General features: G+C 39.5%; 3 protein-coding genes across 3 annotated transcripts; 1 reads left to right on the top strand and 2 right to left on the bottom strand.

Moving 5' to 3' along the window:
- The first annotated feature begins 1,477 nt into the window (after positions 1 to 1,477).
- Positions 1,478 to 5,021, top strand: mtif3 (mitochondrial translational initiation factor 3). The gene is made up of 4 exons (XM_080047780.1): positions 1,478 to 1,571; positions 3,020 to 3,488; positions 3,731 to 3,882; positions 4,611 to 5,021. Exons 2-4 carry the CDS (start codon positions 3,023 to 3,025, stop codon positions 4,845 to 4,847), a joined length of 855 nt encoding a protein of 284 aa, XP_079903906.1. The 5' UTR covers positions 1,478 to 1,571; positions 3,020 to 3,022; the 3' UTR covers positions 4,848 to 5,021.
- A 2,400-nt stretch (positions 5,022 to 7,421) lies between these two features.
- On the bottom strand, positions 7,422 to 14,807 carry heca (hdc homolog, cell cycle regulator). Its single transcript, XM_080047967.1, has 5 exons — positions 14,382 to 14,807; positions 11,166 to 12,171; positions 10,354 to 10,520; positions 8,535 to 8,689; positions 7,422 to 7,883 (listed from the first exon to the last, which is right to left on the bottom strand). Exons 1-5 carry the CDS (start codon positions 14,527 to 14,529, stop codon positions 7,719 to 7,721), a joined length of 1,641 nt encoding a protein of 546 aa, XP_079904093.1. The 5' UTR covers positions 14,530 to 14,807; the 3' UTR covers positions 7,422 to 7,718.
- Positions 14,808 to 15,611: 804 nt separating this feature from the next.
- Positions 15,612 to 19,975, bottom strand: abracl (ABRA C-terminal like). The gene is made up of 3 exons (XM_080047395.1): positions 19,876 to 19,975; positions 18,677 to 18,742; positions 15,612 to 17,902 (listed from the first exon to the last, which is right to left on the bottom strand). Exons 2-3 carry the CDS (start codon positions 18,735 to 18,737, stop codon positions 17,718 to 17,720), a joined length of 246 nt encoding a protein of 81 aa, XP_079903521.1. The 5' UTR covers positions 18,738 to 18,742; positions 19,876 to 19,975; the 3' UTR covers positions 15,612 to 17,717.
- Positions 19,976 to 21,432: the final 1,457 nt, after the last annotated feature.

The raw sequence follows: 21,432 nt of genomic DNA, 5'->3' as shown, positions 1-21,432 counted from the left end.
ACGGATGTGCGTGCAATTCTCTGAATATAGGGTTAACAGACCTGTCATCATTCGATAATTAAGGATCATTTGAATATCAAGTAATGAGAGGAATCCACCTTTGCTTTGTTTTCTCAATATCATCAGATAATGTACTTGTTATGATGACAGAACAGCATATATATATTTTTTTTAAACAACAATGTTCACGACTCTTGTTAGCAGAAGCTACATCCACTCATGGATAGAAAGTGAAACCTATGAACTAGCCTTGCAAAAAAAAAGGGTAATTTGCTTAGCTTAGAGGAGCAGTAGCATGTCAGCTTTTGAATCTGGTGGCATTCACAGCTCCTGAACTGGTTTAGCTACTTTAAAATCACTTATTTAAATGTCTTAAATTCTAAGTAAATGAAATATTATATATATACATACACATATTCTTTATTTTTTTCTTATACAATAAGAAGATGAATGAATTAAAACATATCAGTCTTAAAGTTTATTTATCAGACTCTGTACTCCTTTTTTTTTGCAAAAAGCTTTTCTGCTGTGTTTTCACTTTGTTGGGCAGTAAAGTTGCTTAGTCTAGAATCAAATGTTTCTCTATAGAATCTGAGGAAAAAACCCAAAGCAGAAAAATGACTTAAAACACTCCACATCAACACAGTTGTTGCCAATCTATTTCTGGCTTCTCTTTACTGCTGAAACAGGAGCCTGCACGTTCTGGTAAACTCAGTGGATAAGATCTCACTGATCATTTGTTTATGCGTCAAGTGGCAAAGGTGTAGCATGCGGTTATAGATATTTTCAGATTATCCTGTTGTTGTTTTGCATGGTTTCAGTGTAGGCCAACATGTCTTTGTTCAGCTTCAGCAGTCTGTTCATACATGTGGATTTCCAACAGAAACAGCTGATATATGATTATTTAAATCAGAAAAACACCGCATATCCCTTCTCGGCTATTGGCTATTATATGTTATTCCTATATTTTAACTTGTGCCCTTTTTCATGTCCTAGATTTGCTCTCTCTTTTTTAACCATTTTATAGCCAATAGGCCTATACCCTTTTTTTCAAGCATTGTTGGAGACAGTCTGACCAGTGACAACTGACTTCATTGCCAATGACTGATTCAGTAGTGTTTTAAGAATGTGACAAATAAGAAATAGCTTGATTAGATGCTCTGACAATTTATTATTAAGCCATTTGTTAAATTCCTATCACGTCCATTACATTAGGGTGGAGACATGACTCATCTTGCTGTTCTGCGTTGGTTGAATTTACTCTTAAGCTTCAGCTAGCCTATATGATATGTAATGTAAAAATCTAATAGACAGGCCTACTTGTAAAAAAAAAGAAAAAAAAGACCGGTTGCCACCATAGACTGTAACAAAGGTTGTAACGACCTTTTATTGGAGAAACGACGTGTCGTGTCTCGTCCACCAGGGGGCACCATCGTGGTTTAGTTGTATCTTTTCCCACTCAAATTAAAATAAAGAAGAAATGCATGGCGGAAGAAGACACAGCACACAACAACAGTCACCTCAGCCTGCTGTAGAGAGCATGGATAAGCGACATTGATCTCTTGGCTATAGTGAGTAGCCTACAACAGCAACAGGAGACACGTTTGTAGTTGTACTGGCATGATTAGCGTTTATCTGTGATTTGGCCATTTTTGCGCGTGCATTAGTGGGTTTTTTTCTACTTCCATTTGAGTGCCTGTGTTAATATCATGTGTTGGACAACTTGTCATTGATCCCAAATAACGCTGAACGCAGCTTTGATGACTGTAAACACATCAACCTCACCAGACTCCCATCTGATTTGAAAATCATACAGTTTAATGTTGCCGTGTTAAAATACACCCAGTGCAACACCATGCAGGTACTGGAATATATTTGATGGATAATTGAGATTGGCTGATCGGTTCGGCTATCCAATTACATGTCAGCATTTGGTCTGTTTACTATGGCGTTTGGTGTTATGCATGGACATATATAGAAAGTTGTTATGGCTGCAGACGTTTGTCAGATTGTCAGATGAAGCAACTTGATTGAAATGCAGAAATAGGTGTTAAAAACGTCTAAAGTGAGTAATGAAGTTAGTGTGATGATGTATATTGAATATCACAGTGGATCCTGGCGAATTGAAAAATGGGTACATTTGTGTAGTGTGTGCAGTGACAGAACAGCATTGGAGTCTGGCCTGGCAGGATGATGCCATTTTTTTTTATTAAAATGTAATAAAACCCATAATGTAGCCAAACAAAAGGTTTGTAAAGTAACAAAATCCTACAACAAAATGCTGGGCCCATAACTACCTTTTGCCCATAATGCCCATAACTTATTATAGCTCCATAATGTAACCTAGCCTTATAAGTGAACCACAATGTAAATGTGGACTAGATGTTATTATTGGCTCAGCATTTTGTCACATTTTGAACAAGGTATTAAATTGCGGGTTTTATTAATTTCTTAAAAATTAAATGATGGGTCATTGTTACATTATGGGCTCTTGATGCATTGTGTTTACACATTTTAATCAAGGTTCAACTAATTAGACAGGGATGAGGTGAATGAATGATATAATATTTTTTTTTTCAAATGTCATTACCCCACATGTGCCCAGCCCACATTTCCAGGTGAAAATCATGTGAGAAAATGGACAATAAGTAACATGGAAAATTCATATTGTTCTATATTCTGGCCTTCTAATAATGTGGGATGTTTTTTTGCTACAACAGGAAACACTACATAGCCTGAAATAAAAATGTATCATGTTGCACTACTTCCTTATTCTTTCATCTCTACCATTACATACGATAAAAAAAAGTGCAAAAAAGAGAGCAATAATATATCATATTCAAAATTAAATTAAAAAGTTAATGTCATACATACACATATCGTACATAGTAAAAATGAGTGGTAGGACATGTGTTTTCAAAGTTCTAATTATTTTCTGTAGGAACTTAACGCAGTATTGACTACATGTTTACATCCTTGCATCCGGCAGCTCATTGTCCTCTGTCTTTATGATCTCCAGGATATGTCTGCAGGTTGTGTGAGGCTGGTGCTGAGCCGTACGCTGAGAGCTGCGTGTGGTGGCAGCAGCAGCCCTGTCCACTGGGCACAGGCATCTAGATTGACCATACACAGTGAACGTTCTCACCTCATCGCTTGCTCCCGGAGATGGTCCCCATTCTGCACCGCTGTGGACGCCACAGAACAGACTCCTGCACCAAAGAAGAAGAAAAAGCAGGATCCCAGAGATCAGGCTGCCATAGGGGCCGTCGGCCGTAACATCCCCCATCGTCTGATACAGGTGATAGGGGACACGGGCGACAACATGGGCACCATGCACCGGGCAGACGTGATCAAACTCATGAACGAGCAGGGCCTCAAGCTGGTGCTGCTCCGCGCAAACCAAGATCCTCCAGTCTACAAGTTGATGAGCGGCAAGCAGATCCACGAAGAGCAGCTTAAACTGCGGGAGAAACAGAAAGCAAAAGCAGGTAAGTGTGTGGTGGGTGACCTGCTTTTATGACCTTAAAGGTGTAGTCAGATTCTAAAGAATGCTAGATGTAAAAATATATTTTTTTGTCCAAATCAGTGAATATCTCCTCACGATCGCTACCTGACCTGTGTGTAGGCTGAAAAAAGGAAATTTGGTGTCATTTCACAGGAATAAAAACCTCACACACACGTTATTTGAAGCACATAATATGAAAGGCGGCTGACTGTATTCTCTCCATAGCCCCTGTGCAGGTGAAGGAGCTCACCTTCTCAACTGGCATTGCAGCCCACGACCTCACCACCAAGCTGAAACAGGTGGAGAGCTGGCTGGAGAAGAAGCATCATGTTAGAATTACTCTGCGAGCGGGACGAAGGGAAACTGTTGCAAACCTGGTAAGGAAGAACACAGTCCTGTTTATCTATTTATTTGCCTTTATTAGATCGGGGAAAGTGCAGGGATTATAGGAGACATAGATGAGATTGACAGCGTCGACTCGAAGCAAACCAGGGATGTGTTTTGTAGATGATCAGCATTTTCAATTCATCTTCCACTGAAAGAGGTCCAGAATGGTGTTTTTGTGAGCATATGACATGCATTCCTCATCGATATTATGATCAAAAGAAATCTACATACATCTCTGCCAAAAAAGTTACCAAGAATACTCCACATTAGTTTGTGGAGTAGTTTGTCAAGTATAACGTACTGTGGAGTATATTTGTCCCTATTTTTGAATAAGCAAATTGGAAAAAGGGAAAATAGCTTTCTTTTTTTTATCATAATATGGAATAAATTAGTCATTAAATAGTTATATTTTTCTGTTACAATTTACACTGGGTACCATGTTACGTTATGGTTATTCCTTATGTCACATTCAGTGGGTGAGGTTTGCAACTGTTGGTGCCAATAAACTTTAACCTTAAAAAAATGACCCTCGCATTCCACTGTGATCGGTCAAACCCCAACTTTGCACTCTCTTTATCTCCTTACCTTCTTTTGATACCAATATCCCAAATGGCATTGTTGACTGTTGCATTGATGGCTAGTTAGGTACACCCAATAACAATGTCCAAAACACATTAACACAGCAGATGTTAAGCACTTGTGTCTTTCTTTTCCACAGGACCTAACTCTGGAGCAAATGGTGCAACAAATGGAGGTAACCGTGGGATTTGTTACCAAGCCGAGCGTCATACGTGAGGGTCAAGCAGCCATGTGCGTCCTCAGACCGCCCTCAGCAAAGGAACTGTCACAAATAGAGAAGAAGAAAGCTGCAGCGCTGCAGCCAGACAAAACCAGTGGGAGGGAAACGCCCCCTGTTGGTGGCACAGACACAACAGAAGGCTCGATACAGCAATGAACTGATAGTTATGAAACATTTCAAATGTCACAGATCTACTTGTGTTGTAATGTGTTTAAAAAAGTGTGGTGTATAATCATGATGCATCTAGTAAAAGGGACAGACATACTCCTCTGGAAGTTTCATCTTTGTCAGCCATGTCATTGTATGCAGCACTGGGTTCAATTCTAGATATGTGCTAGAAAATATCTCAGCCAAACGTAAGCTTAATAACTGGCCAGTTAGTTGATATATAAGCTATAACTTTCATTATCACAGGTTGTCGTTTCCTCAAGGCTGAATCATGTTTGCCCCGCAGCTCAGGGGTTAATACTCTGGATCATGAACCACAACCTTTCTGTTTTGTGAAAAAACAATCTTGAAAAAATTAAAGGTGCACTATACAGATTTATGGGAGGGGAATTTGTTTACATTTGCAGAGTCTGCAGTTAGTTTACAAAACATACTTGTGCTTCATGTTATTCTGAGTATTGAATCATTCTATAATCATAAATCAAAACAAAATAATTTTGAGGCACTTGGAACCAAACGTAAGACTAGAATATGTTTCTAAACTAAGCTGTGGGCCCTGCCACTGTAAACAACAACAACAACAAAAGAAAGTGAAACAGTAACTTTTCAGGTAGCTTTCTCACTTCAAACAGTGTTCCAGGGATTACATTTTCCTGTGAGGAGGGTTTGTTTATTCAGGTATGAGAATATACCTCAGCAAGTTTTCACTTCTCACGTAAAGTTACATAGTGCACCTTTAACTTTGTGGGGGATACAATGGGCAATTCTTTAGCCATGATTATGTAGTAGCGAATTGGAGTCTTACACAAGTAGACCAAGAGGCAAGGGCTTCAAGAGGAAAACCACGGCTTTATTCAAGCAAACAAAACTGGGGGACATTTTAGCACTGATTCCTAAACGTCCCACATTGAAGTCCCAGATTATACATTCAGTTTCAAGTGTCTTTATACAATCTTCAAACACTGTTACACTTCCACACACCACAATTTACTCTCTGTTCATTGGACAGCACATTTTGTCAGTCCGACTTTTAGCTTTGGCTATTTGGGGTCCAAAAGGACCTCTACTCCTGGCTATGTTTGTTTACTTATTGTTTCTATTTACTTTGCATATAACTGCTAACTCTTTATCTAATGTCAGTTTGCTTTCTGAACTTGACTTTTCTATGGACAAAATATGAAATAATTAATATCATAAGATTATATGAATGTATCATATATTAATAACTCTAACCTAGTTTAGCCATTACACATCCCTGCTTTGGCACTTCCTAAAGATGTGCCAACCGTAGTGGGAAAAATGAAGTCTTTCGCTAAGCCTGTTGAAAAAGTGTAAAGAAAGACAACAATATTAATCCATTCACTCACTCATGAATTTCCTATCTGACTTTTCAGGCTGCAAGACGCCGCCTTCAGCTCATAGTGATCACCAAGTGCCTTCACTCAGAGGGCAGTTTCCCTCCAGGCCAGAACACTGCTCGGCAAACTTCCTCTCCCCGTTTAGCTGAAAGTAAATACAAGCTTTGTTGTGTCCCTAGGTAAACAAACAAATAGACTCTTTAGTCATCAATCAAAAACGTATGCATTTTTATGGAGGTGTGGAGCAAACATAATCAGAAGCTCTTAATAATATGTGTAGATTATATACTGTATGTTTCTCTATGCGTGAAGAGGATACCTGATAATGTAAGCATATCTCTCATGCTCATCATCAGCGGCGTTGGTTGTTGAGTCAGTGTCCTTCTGAGATCATCTCCACTTAGACAATAGACAATAGGAGAGGTATCGATTCCTTGGCTTCCTTAAGCGACCTGGATGGTGGGGCTACCGCTTGTTGACTGACTGTCGTCATCTCCTGAGGCAAATGGAGGACCTCCAGTCCTGACCCTTCACATGCTGTGGTAGTTAGTTCTGGAGCAGCTGGATTCTAGCCTGTGGTGTCATCTGCAGACTTGTACTGTATGCTTTTTCTCTCTGGGCCACTTTTCCACCAAAACTGCCAGGAACATTTAGTTCCAGGAACCCCTCCTCAAAGAACTGCATGTGTTCTGTAGCCCACTGTTGTTAGCAATTCCACCCAGGCCTGATCTTCAGGGAAGGTTAGTCACCTCAGTTATAAATCGGTCGATACAGAATAACAATGAATCATGCAAATTATTTTCCTCTCTTTCTTTTTCCTAAAGGTTCTTACAACCTTTATACTATTTTCTATGTGCAAGCAGTGGCACAAGCGCGGTTCATTTGCATTTAGTGATTAATGCTGCTTCTGTAGCCACTACTGTTGCATTTATAAAGGTCGATCCTCATAGTTATCATACAAACCATCCAGCATCCACCGTCATGCATTCTGGAAGAGACTGAAGTCATCAATATATAATGATAAGGATTTAAACAATAAGATGTCACTATGGTCAATCATGTCAACTTTCATTATGTGAAAAAAGTGTTTTGGATGGGATGAAGATATCAAACCGACACAAGTGTTTTTTTCTTTCTCTGCTTTATTCGAGATTCATCATTTATGTTTTTGGTAAAAAATAAAGATAAAAGCAAATTTGGCGCACAGATAGATACATTCACTAGTCACAGATAAATGTGTTGAAGTGTCAGTTCCACACTTTTATCAACACATTTCTCTAAACAGCATTTACACTGTCTTTGAACTTTTTTTTTCTTCTTTTTTTCATTTTCTTTTAAACTATAGTCATACTTTTTTTCCTATACATAAAAAAGAGAGAACTTAAAGACATAAAACCACCGTTAAGGCAGAAAAATAAAGATATTTTCTAGATTGTGTTAGAAAAAACAAAACAATTGGAACAAAAGCAGCCTAACTCCTAGCATGCACGGACAGCATTTGTCAATAGGCCTCGAGTACTTTGTAGGAGGAGAAAGGTTTAACAAAGTGATAGTCCAGGTTGCCACAGTGCGGGCACTGCTGGACATTGCTGTACTCGGAGAAATACTGCATTCCAATTCGGACGTCCACCACCGGCTTCCCGCAGTGCTTACAGTTGAGACGAGCCTGGGGAGAGAAGAGAGAGAGAGAGAGGATGCAGGTGAGTTACCATGACGTTGAAATACAGATAAAACAATTTCTTCCTGTATATGAGCTTTAAAACTCAAAACCATGACTACATTTACAAATTATGTCATCTACAGTGAATTTAGTTTATCACTTGGACACCTAAAAGTAGTATTTTTTTAAGTTAAAGTTAAGGTTAAATTTGTACATCCCACCAACTTGCAGGCGTTCATACTTTTGAGTTGATGTTGAACTTGTTGGTTAAAATTTGGTTTTATACAAAAAATATTCATACAAAGCTGCGGAAAGGTCCAACAGGTAGTCGCTTATTGTCTGGAAAATAGCTGAAAGAGAACGATGAACCAAAACTGTAAAGTTGTGGTCCGGAAAACCAAAACAATGAGATGAAAGACTTTTAAATGATCCACAAAAGTCTTGGTTACTCACTTTGTGCGACATCTTTCAAACATTACAGTCACTTGATCTATAACATTTCTGATTACTGCACCTTTAATTTCAGTGAAAACCCGAATGGAATGAAAATTGCACATTACAGTAGTCTGAAAAATGACTGCTCTCCCTGATAATAACACAAAGTAAATCTAACTTTTTTTTTGTTATGTACCCATCACTGCCCCCATTGTTTAATACCTGGCAACACGGTGAAGCAGCCAGTATATCGTAGGTGTACATGGTGCCCAGTTGGTGCCAGCTCCCGTCCCAGCGCGACTTGCACTTGATGCAGACGATCTTGTGGACGCCTTCTAGACAGTCCACACAGATGGCGTACAGGTGCATTAACCTGCCTGTTGGAAATAAAGAAATATAGTTAGGTATTAAATTGACTAAGTAACAAATCAGTATGTTTGACTTTTAATCCGCCAGGAAAGTCAATAAAATAACAGTTTATGAGTCTTGTCATACATATATAGACCAGGGTAGCCTTGGTGACTAAGCCGTTAGACAGCCAGCAAGTCTGTCCACAAATAAAACTATATCTGATTACAGTGGTGCCTATATCTGATGTGGGTTCATTTCCCTTGAAGAACATCCTGGCAAGTACCAACATGAAACGCTCTCAACTCTGTACAACTCTGAGTGAACAACTCGACTGGGGGTAAGACTTGATAAGCCTTGGCTTCTTCACATCCCCTTTCGAGCGGATCTAGTGTGTGTTACTGTATGTTGAAACTGGCAAAAAAATAATTTTATTTTGCTTATTCAATGCTACCCAAGCAGATCTTTAAAACCTGAACTGAAGTTAAAAAGGGAAATACAATCCATCCAAATCACTGTAAACCCAAATGCATTCAGAGTCACTCACAAAGAACAAAATGGCGTTCTGGTGTGTTTTCTTTGATGTAAAAATAAGTCCCTGTAAAACTTGCTCACTACAAAAACATTTTCATTTTGTCATGACACAACCCAGTTCCAAACCCTAACCTCTAAAGGAACTTTAGCTTAACTGTTTAATTACCACACAGACTAAACAAAGCAACATCCTCACGGACAAAACCAGTTTTTTCCGGACAGCATGATTCAAACATTAATATTCTGCCTTTCACAGAAGCACGAAAAACTGAATAAATAATGATTTCACACTGATTCATATCAAGGGCCAAACATATCAAAGCTTGTGGCTGATTCACATTCATGTTGAACTGTGCAGAAGCCAACAGAAAAACAGCCTTTTATGTCTATGTAAATAGTATGGACCGGGCATATTGATGGATTCATTTGTATTTGTAGGGAGGGAAGCAAACACAGTTCGAACATTCTGGATAGAAAGTGAATATATAATTGAAGAAAAATAACAATTCATGAAACCACTAAATATGTGGTTTATTTCTCCTGGCAGTGGATCTGTCCTGGAGATCCAGAGCTTGATAACAGTACTTGCTTCATGTGTTTCTGTTGGTTATCAGATTAAACGCTCTTCAAACTGAAAATAGTTTAAATACTATGAACATGTTTTCCATGAAACAAATGGACATTTTTCTGTAAGGCTGTACTGACGCACACTGCTGATAAATGGCTAAATGCTAACGTCAGTTTGCTAACATGCGAGTACAACATCTACCATATTCATTAAGCTAAGTTTAGCATGTTCGAATGCTAACACAAAGTAATTAGTAATACTTTTTGCAGGTATTTGATCATCAAAAGTATCACACCCATAGAGCCACTGTGCTAACGTGGCTCAAAAAGATCTTCATTGATGTCTTCAAAAAGACATGTCTTTGGGTTGTATAGGGTTGTTCCAAGATCTTGCTGTTACTATCTTAGCTATAGAAACACGTATACTGTATCATGGGTTTTTCCACAGAATTATAGCAACACAAAGATGTTTTAATGCTGACAAGTAAAACTTTTATACACTTGTTTTGTCAAATATTCTATTTTGAGCTAATTGAGTGTCCCTGTAAAGGGATCCTCGGTCTCATTCTTTGATCCATAAAGCGGGTCTGACCTTGAAGGTGGCAGGGGACGTCATACTCGATCTCGTCGTGGCGTGAAGGGCTGAGGAACAGCGTCCCGTCCACCAGAGGAAACTGTTCGAACACAGGCAGCGCTCTGTGGCACAGCGCACAGTTTACCACGTTTCTCTGGCTCGCGCTGAGGGCCGACAAGATGAACCTATGGCATAGCAGGAACAGACTCAGAGTATGGACCACAGATTTGAAACAGAATTATTGAGTCCTCACTACACTGAATCCTCTGGTAGTCAAATGTCTTATTTATTTTTAAGTTCATTTCACTTCAAATGTTTAGTTTTTATTGTCTAACCACTTTAGAACTTCTTAACATGAGTGTTTTGGGTGTTGGTTTGGACGAAACAGGCAATTTAAATGTGACACCTTGGGTTCAGTTCAGCATGCATTGTGTTTGACTAACATTGTCTAATTGTTTTGTAGTTTGAAGATGGAAACTCGCTGTGTGACGTTACATGTGAATGCACGTCACGGTTGTTTCTTCTCATAATAGTGAAAACAACCCTGACAGCGATGAAGGTTAGAAATGGCTCCACCAGCAGCATACTGTTTAACGTCAAATCTGACTTTCAAACTGGAGAGGATGTACAGAATATAAAAAGAAAGTCTGTCTGTTGTTGCTGACTTTACTTAATAACTTAAGTTTGACAAACGTTTTCTCAAATTCAGATAACTTAACATTTATATCCAAACTTCCCGTGAGGATGTTGAACTGACTTTTATATAAGACCCCAGTTAACTCACATTTTAAGAAGATGAAGAAACGTGTGTGTTTCTAAATGGGGTGTACCTGCGCAGCTCTTCTCCCTGGCCTGCCTGGGCGTCATCCTCCATGCGGACGTGGTAGGTGTTGAGTTTGTGTCGTGGGACATGGGTGAGCAGCTCCGAGAGGTCCAGCCTCCTCAGGAACTGCACTGGGTGAGAGTGGGCGCCATCTGCAACACTGACGCCTGTGGTGAGCCGATGATGGAGGGCGAAAGACAGCGGGAGGACAGACCCGGGGTCGAGGTGAGCTCCACCGCCAGACGCTCCCATTGAGCAGCCCCCGCCCCGACCGGGCGCTCCCCCAACCAGGAGGTGCTTCCTCTGAGGGTCCATGTGGACGGCAGACTTGAGGAACTCACCCAGGTGACGGGACCCTCGATGTGCTGCCCCAGGTCCGAGCGCATTGGTTGGGGAGAAGGGGAAACCAGCTGGGGGGGACTGTCCAGGAGACCCACAGGGAGACTTCTGAGGAGGACAAAACAGCCCCCCTCCTGCTGCCCCTCGCTCCGTAGAGTTCTGTCGGTCCACCGATTGTCTCCGAGGTAGCTCCTGACTGGAGGCTCTGTGGAAGAGTTTACCCCCACCCATAGCTCCCCCAGTCGGCTTGCTTTTCTTGGGCTCGTCAAAAAGCCCATCCGGGGCCCCCGCTCCTCCGCTACCGGACCCATTCCTGCCCGTGCTCCTCTCGGAAGGCTTCTTCTTGCGATCGTCCTGCGCGCGCCTCACCTGATACCAGTCGGTGTCTTTCTTCAGGTGGCCCTGGCCGCAGCGGCAGGAGCAGAAGCGGAAGGCCAGGTCGTAGCCCTTCTTGGTCCACATGTTCTGCCGGCACTGCTTCTCATTCCAGGAGCGCGCGCGGCCGATACAGTTGAACTGGACCAGGATGGAGCTCTCCCACTCATAGAAACACTGCAGGTGCATCCAGTTGCCATACGGGCAGACCTCGTTGTTGCAGAGCACCCGCTGGTAGTCGTCCTTCTCCAGGTCGATGGGTCGGGCAAAGCTGCAGCCCAGGGGCGTCGCACACACATCTGAAAGAGTACAGACAAGAGGAGGAGGAGAGATAATATGATACTGATATGTTATAATAATAAAGCATGATTTATTCACTCATTATATCAACAATCAATAATTGACTCATGCTCAGAAAACACTGAAGGAAGTAACACCTTTAAATGGCTCATTCACTCAGAGTGACAATCCAAAACCCTAAAATACTAAATACTCAATTTAGGGCTGCAACTAATTATTATTTTCATTAGCAATTCATCTGCCTTTTATTTTCTTGATTAATCAATGAATTTTGTGCTGATTAAACATAAGAAAATAGATGTACAATTGCTCCTCTTTACTTCCTACAGCCCAAGGGGATGTGTTCAAATGTCTAAAACCCACTGATAATCAATTTACTGAAAAATTAGACGAAGAAATTAAGCAAATTCTCAAACTGAAGAATCTAAAATTATCATGCTTGAGCTTAGTGAATTTATTTGGGTTTTATGCTGTTAGTTGAACAAACCAGGACCTTTGGAGTCTTAACTTTTGGCTCTGGGAAAACTGCGATAGACATTTGTCCCACAATCTTCTCAATTATCATCACAATCGCATCAAAGCTGGATAGATACCATTAGAGCATCTCTCTCCACCATAAGTTACTGTACATTAGCAGAGATAATCATCTTACATCAACAACTCAACATTAGGGGAAAATGTATGCTGCCTCCTCACCATCGATCAATATAAATTCATCCAGGACACCTGAGCCTGTGAGCCGCTCTATTCAAGCGCTTCCAATTGTGAAGTCCGGATTTGAATAAAGGAAATGTGAGCGCACAGTCTCTACAAAAATAAGAAGATGATAACACACTGTGGGTGTGTGCACGGGGGATAGCTTCCTGTTTCCTTTTCCGGTACACTGTCGTTTCTCACAATAAAGAAAAATATACTTTCCCATGCATTTTTTTAAGCACTGTGCAATATATGCAAATCTCAATACCCTAAAGCAAAGGGTGTTATTATTTTATAATCCAACTAGCCTACTTGTTTTGTCCCACCAATAGTCCAAAACCGGCAAATAACCAAGTTGACAAGCAAAAGCAGCAAATCTACATATTTCAGGAGCTGATACCCTATTTGATGCTTGGCGTTCATGCTTGAAACAGGGCTCACATGATAAGTCATCAATATATTTTTTGTGATGAAAAAATAAATTAATAAAATCTGACAAGTGCTTTGTTTCACCTGTGTGATGCAATGTAATTATAGGAGGTTTACCTTTGTTTTTATAAAAATGTAGCCTAATACAATAATGTCCACATGTGCTGAGTTGTTGTTAAGGTGGAGGCCTTCTTTCTAGGTATTGTGTTAGTGAGTGTGGGATTAAGTTGAATTTGGAGTGCGCAGACAAGCGGCGAGGTGTAAGTATTACCCTTGAGGAAGGCCACGACCAAAAACTGTTTGGACAAGGTGCGCGTCAGGAAAAGGCAGATGCGGCCTGCTGAGTGCACGTACACATCGACCTGCACTGTGCATTTAATAACATTCAAAAAAGCGCTGCATTGTGTCATTAATGTGTCATTAGACTCCCTGGGGCTGCAGGAGTAATATTTGCAAAGGGGATGGTTCTTTCTTTCCCCATGAGACCCCTCACGCGCCAGCATCCATTCATAAATATGGCAATTTAAAGAAAGCTTACTCTTAGGGTTCAACTCAAACGTGTTAAAACAAGACTAAAGACTAATTGTAAAGGTATAACAACTGCTCTACAGTTCAGCTAACATCCCAAACACAGAAGAATACCTGCTTTAAAAATATTTCAACTTCAACCTGCTGCTCTCACCATAATCTTGCACCAAAACAAAACCACGTTGGCCTCTGTAAACCAGTATAAATTACATAAATCTAGATTTTACTGCAATTAAGCACGCATATACCGACGACCAAAACAAAGAAATTCCCCCACTCCATTCACGCAAGGCCTCAAATCGTGATCGACCAGCGTAGCCTTTATCAACCGATAACCATGTAGCAGTTAGATTGATGCATTTTTAAACAGAAGTTTGGCGCAGAGTGGAACCAAAGTGCAGTAGCGGGAGTGTTTTAGAGACATTTGCAAACGTTGCAGTGCATATATTAATGCCAGAGCCACATTCGCACGGACACGACAGTGCTTCCCCGTGCCCCCTGGCAGTGAAAGGCAGCATCACCAAACTTCTACATCTGTGTCCGTTTCCTCTCTTACCACTTGAGCGCTCGTGTCTGGGCGCAACCGCCGCGGCCGCGCCTCCTGTTGCGGCCACCGCCGCCGCACAGGCTCCATTTTCCTGCTCATCTCCGCTACTGTTGGTGCGTTTGCTTTTCTTTCCCTTGTTGTTCTTCTGGTTGGGCATATTTGTACAGCGTTCGGGTGACAAGTGTTATTTTCGACCTCTAGGCATTCAACGGCTCCTGTCAACGCTGTCTGACACTTCTGTGGACTCCATTCCTGCACTGTTTTTTTTTTTTCTGTTTTGTTTTTGCAGTGTTGATGTTGATGTTGATGTTGTTGTTGTTGTTGTTGTTGTTGGTGGTGGTGGTGGTGTTGATGTGTCCTCGTGGACGACAGGTAGCCTTTTCTGACAGGAGCAGATAACGAGGAATAAGCGGCAATAACCTTTAAGACCGAAGGCGTGTCCCTCTCTTGTTTTGATTCCTGCTCCACTGTTTTCTTCCACCCCCTGACGTTACGTGCCCCGCCCCCCCTCCCCCCCCCCCCCGTCATCGCTGCACGCGGTGTTCAAGTGCTGTGGGAAAAGCTCGGACTCTACAGCTTCCAATGAGTTGTGTTAATGTATCATAATACAGGTTATATCATATATGATAACCTATGTTTTATATATAAAATAGTTTCTACATATCATTAAATGTTAACCAATCAACGCCAATTAGGCCTACATTGCAAGATAGACAAAAAGGTTACGTTTTATCATAATGTATAATACCATTTTCTTTTTGTCAAATGTTTGACTACTTTGAAGATTATGAACAAAGGATGTGGAGCTATTTAAAGACCCACCGATCATGTCCATAAAAAAACGTTGCAACTAAATCAAATGTAACCTGAATCAGCAGTTTCAGATATTCCCACAGTACCTGGATGTGACAGCAGGCTCAGTAACTCTCAGTCAATGTCACATCACAGTCTTATTTAGCTCTTATGAAAGAAAACATGTTTGAGCCTGGTGATATCCCAAAAGTTAACTGAGATCAGGGCACCAGACTCCACTGATACATCCTACAATTTAAAGATGTTCTTGCTCATTGGATTCTGTTCAAATCTTTAAAAGACGATTGTAGACCATTTATAAGGCAACAGCTGCTGCTCTCCCTTCGGCTTACATCTAGCACACAATACAGCTAAGTCAAGAGTTGTTACAAAGTGTGTGTAAATAATAAGATTTAGTCATCGGACAAAAACACGCAACAAGGCAAGTTCAAGGCTTCAAGTGTAAAGATTTTATTTCTCGGAGTGTTGTGCCACAGTGACAGAAACCCCTTTCGTTAAGGAATGTGATATTGCCAATACAAAAGACAACGTGAACACATCATGCAGACTTGGCCCACTACAGAAATGGCTGGAGGTATTGTTGGCATTCGTAACTTGTACTGTGGTGTTTGCATTTACAGTATGTGTTCAGGAGGAGGCGGTGCGAGGCTCCCTCCAGGGTTTCAACAGCAGGATGATCAGAACATGACAGTGATGAATTCAGCGTGCTTCCCCCCTCTCTCTGTCTTCTCGCTATTATTTTTACTTGTTTTCAGACTTCCACTTGGCCCATTATTTGTAATGTGATTATTTACATTTCACATGACTGATATTTTCCAGGCCGATCATGATAATTCAGTTTTCTATGTAATCATTACTGTTACATTGCACAATCACAAAGCAAGTGAGGAAAAGAAAAAAAATTACATAATTCAACTCAAGCTGGAAGAAACACCTGAAACCAAAAGATTTAGCTGCAAAACCAGTGAACGTGATATGGCTTTTTATAAAACTTGCAGATGAGGCGTGGTTTCAATTAGTCTTGTGGTTATGATGTGCAGATATGTGGCAATATGTATTAAGGATATTAAAAAAATATATATATACAGATGAGCAAAATGGCTGCCAAATAGTATAGTATATAATGTTACAATCAGGCCAACAAATTGGACATTGTTTTGATTTCATATGATCATTTATATCATAATATCCTATTTATTTAATTTTGGGACCACTTTGGGCATCTTTACAGAGCTTGAAGTGTTTGATGATGATAGTTTAGCAAAAATGAATTTACAAAACTAGAAAAAGCCACATAAGTGATGAGTTTTGATGGTGGGGAAACCAAAGCAAAGTGTTCATGTCTGATCTGCAAGTATCATTTAACCTACAGTACAAAATAAACAGTGGTAAAATAATCATAAAAACAAAAACACTAACTAATAAAACTATAAATGCACATCTTGTGTCACATTAAGACACCTTTTTAAGCCACAGGACAGTCATTAAACATATTATGTTTGTGTCGATTTGGTCCTGAGAAACATTACAAATTCTTATTTTGCATTTGGCACCAATCATCCTGGAATTTATACACTAATAAAAATTGCACAAGAAGTACATTCGCCATTTGCTCATCGACTATTTCTTGCTCTGTTTGGCAGAGAAAGTTCATTATTGACCACTTACAAAAAGATGGAATAAAAACTACTCTAGCAGTACAAAAAAGGTGCAAAAGTCTTTCTTGAATGCACTTTGTAGTTTTCTTTATGAAGGAATTGTTCTTAGTTTCCCCGAAAGCACTTGTCCAATAACGTCTTTCGCCACAAGAGGTAGTTGAAATGGCTCCAGTGAACAATAAACTACCATCTGGTGACACTGCCCATTGTCTTAAACTTGCACTAAATAACTCCCATAGCCATGTCAGGCTGATAAAAGAATTTGCTTAGTACAACTTTAATAAAAAGTGTCAATTACTAACTATTTATCAAGAGCAGGGTTCTCCCAATTCAAGAAGTTGTTGTTCAAAGTTGCTTAATCTAACCAATAACTCCACTGACACAGATACAACCAAGAGAGGCATTTGGTTGTGAACCCTATAATGTAAATTTTTGAAAAAATAAATCCCACAAAGATTATTACAGTCCATATTTTTGTGCGTTTATAGTCTTAAAAGTGTATCAAAATGACATTTCAGACCCAGTGTTGATAAAAACAGCAGCGCCTGAGAAAGAGACAACTTTTCCTTGTCATCCAAAACTATGAATGTGGCTTGTTTTCAGCCCCCTTGAAACAAAATCAAAAGCAATTAAAAAAAGAAATCTATTTTTTGGTGATTCTGTTTGGCACAGTGATATCAAATGGAATCATATGCAGACCTGCCAGCTGGGTCTAATCTGTTTGAATGTATATACTGAGCCTTGTACATAAAGGACCACAACTGATAACCAGAAGCTCAGTGGTAAGCCGGGACGCTGCAGAAGCTCAGTATGTGGAAGAATTCTGTCCTGCCGTTGGTTTGAAGCCAGCCTGGTCTGGATTTTGGGGAGCACTTTATTCTTGGAGCAGCAAGATATCAACATCATCGTGGACCCCCTGTAGAAGCATCTCGCCCTCGAAGGAGATTATCTTCTTCCTCTTGGCTGCCCTCAGGGTGCCCACCAAGGCCTCAAAGATGTTTGCACAACGATCGTCTTCAAACAGGACCCCGAACTTCACGCTGGTTTGACCATCAGCATCTGAAATAAAGAAGAGTGGCGCAGATTGATTACAGCTTTCCTACAGTTTAAAAAGGTGGAGTCAGCTATTCTGGAGAATGCTTGCCGTCAAAATCAATTTGTCTAAATCAGTGTGGATATCTCCAAAATAACCTCTCTCTGTACTTTGTGTGAACTGAAAAAAATCTGGTATTAATACACAGCCTAGGCTCTGTAAACTGGTATGTAAAAAAATGGGGCCCCCATAGATGGCAACATGCCTGTTTACAGAGCCTCATTACTTTAAAATGTAACGATTGATTATCAATATTCCTTAATTTTTTTGGATTAATCATTAGGGCACCCCTTTACTTTGCGTTGGTATGTCACTATATTCACCAAGTGTGAGATATCTTAGCTGTATGAAAATCCCAATATGGTGTGAATGCAGCATTAGCACCCAACAGGTTACATGAAAATAGGTTATAAAAGAGTTCATCTAAAGAGAAATACTAGTACAAATGGTGTAATCGCCTGAGTGTAGACAAGATGACTTTCAACATCTGGTTTTGAGTGCTTGAGTTTAGAACTTATTCTCTGGTTCAATCAAGCCCTTAGATAGAGAGGCTTGATTTCTTTAAATAATGGTACGGACTCTTGAGACAATCTAGAAATATTTCTGCGGCACTGTGTTTAATTTGGGCTTCGAGCATTATGGGTGGTGAGCTAGATTTACCAAACAACATCTCAAGAGAGTATATTTATGTCATAAGCAGGCCTCAAAACTGTTCACCAATACAAGATGAACAGACTTACTTTTGCTGCCCAGTCTTTGAATCTCCTCCACCAGAAGTGTTACCTCATGAGCGACATTCATTGTTGCTAAAAAAAAAAAAAAAAAAAAAATCAAGTTAGTTTGAAATGTTTTCAAAATCAGTTTTAAAGCATCAAATACAATGAGCAGTTGTCCCTAAATGCCATTCTCTAGCCGGGACCATCAAACCAACCCAAATTGATCATTGTGTTAATTTGACATTATTTTGCTTTGTGTAAAAAAGTATATCATGCCTTGTTCTTCTTGAACATTGGATCTTCTCAGTATTTGAATCATTAAACTTTTCAACTGGAACAATAGTCATGTTGTGTTATGATAGACACTTAGGCAATATTGTAGATTAGTTGATTATTTGTTTAGGTTTACAGTTTTGTTTATATAAATATAAAAAAATGGTAATCTTCATTCCGAGCTGCAAAGATTACTTTTACATTAAAAAATATTTAAAAGATCTAACTATTGGGCTGTAGAACCCTGGATAAAATAAACAAATAAAAATGTTCACACTTATCACAACATACATATATTAACTTTCCAGAGATTCCAGCAACATCATGGCTCATTTATTAAGTAAATAAACTGAATTACTTGAAAAAAAAAAAAAAAAAAAAAAGATTGTAGGCCTATTTTCCTCCTGATTATTATGAGCAAGGATTTTTCCAATTTTTCCAAATTAGTGAATGGAAATTGGGAGTAGGCTTATCTATCCTGTCCTGAGAAGAAAATATGTGTGGTGGCCAGTAAATCAATGCAACGTGCTATTTTAATTAATCAAATACACAAAAACTCAGAATAATACGTTTTATGGGAGAATTGACTGTGATGCATTCAAATCAATTTTGCAAGCTGCAACTCGACATAGGGCGGACTGACCAATGCGGAAATGGGGGATTAGCACACCCAGCTAGCCATCACAAAGCACGAATTCTCCCCTGTAACTCATTCGGTTCAGCGATATGTTTTGCTTTATACATGTGGGTTAATAGTCACTATTGAAATGTGTTTTTCATGACTTCAGACACAAAAGAAAATGTCGCAATGAGCAGCAGAAACGAACTCGCCGGTAACGTTAGCGTTTAGTTTCAGTCTGAGACACGGTTATCACATGTTGAGACGAAAATATGAAATAAAACTTAACACAAAACCAGTGTATAAGTCACATTAGAATAAACAAATTTACCTTCTAATTGTTCCTGAGTCTAGTTTGATGATTCACAAGTTCCGTGATGGATCTGCTCCGATCTGCTCCGGTGAATAACCTGTGCTGCGTTCACTGTCTGCACGGAAATATATAGGCCTACTTTGTAATATTGGAGAACAAGTAGAACAGGCTAGACATAGGCCTAAACCTGAACATCTTGATATCTAAAATTGAGGCTATTTATTGACAGCAAAGGAAAAATAATTGGCTACACCTTCAATCAATCTTTTAACATTCTTAAGAATGCAAAACAGGGGAAGTAGCCTATAGGCCTATGATTGTTCGATATTTGAAGCAGATCATTACATTTTTCCACTGGAACAATATAGTATTTTTTTCATGTTAAACTAAACATTTGGGCAAAAGTGTAGGCTAATTGATGATTTGGTTTTCCAGTTTTGTTTATTGTGAACAGTGACGTAGCCTAATTTTCATTCAAAGCTGCATACAAAAATAAAAAAGTCTTTAAATGTCTTCAATCTAACTTACCTGCGCTGTAGAACCCTGCATAAAATAAATAAATAGAAATGTTCACTTTTCACAAAATAACTAGGCTATATAAACTTTCCAGAGATTCCAGCCACACCATGGCACATTAATTAAGTAAATACGCTTCACCCACCACCACTAATGAAGCTCATGTGATGTGTCTGCATGCTTCCGATAATTAGCAATACATTTGTAAATTCTATTATTTATAGCACTGAAAGGTCCAATTACGCCTGAAGGCACCATACAAGCTCATCTGACTTCATCATGACACAATGCGATGCTTTCACGGGCAATGCCCCTTATAAGGGAAAAAAAGAGAGAGAGAGAGAGAGTCATGCGTCTGTGAGCTGCTGCTGCCTCCACAAACAATTGTTACCTCTTCTATGCTTGGTCTGTTAAACCGGTATTTAAAGCCCATGTAGCCTGCAACTACTGAATAAACAAAGCTTTTGCCAGGCCAGTACCAGCACACTAAACAGCACACTGACTGAACATATGCTATCATTTTATCATCCATCACTATGACAATGCACTCCAGTGTAGTCAGATTAAGGCACATGCAGCGCACATGTACTGTATATTAATACGTCGAAATGAGCACATGTCAGGCAGTTTATTTCTGTGCATCAGCTCATTAATCTGACTCTTCTCTCATACATCTGGATCTATACCTTCCTCCTCTCCTATGTTACACCTGTTTGTGGCTTTAAGCCATTGTTAATTCATATAACATCGCTGTTACTGTCTTAATGACATTGTACTTGTTGATGAAAATATTCCTATATATTGCATATTTCACATATTCTTATTGTTATTTCTGGTGCATTCATTGTACATATTGTTGTATGATGTAAATATTTCCATACTTATTTTTCTTAGATTATTAATATATTATTGTATTTGCTAGATTATATATAATGGTAAAATGCACATATTCTTTTTACATTGTACATACTTATTATTTCTATTTTCTATAGGCTATACATTTATATTATAAAAATGGAGCAACTGTGGCTTTTCTGAATTTCCCCCCAGGATTAATAA

Source organism: Ammodytes marinus (genome assembly GCF_949987685.1).
Source record: "Ammodytes marinus genome assembly, chromosome: 19".
Classification (NCBI taxonomy): Eukaryota; Metazoa; Chordata; class Actinopteri; order Uranoscopiformes; family Ammodytidae; genus Ammodytes; species Ammodytes marinus.
This window is presented reverse-complemented; position numbering and strand designations above follow the sequence as displayed.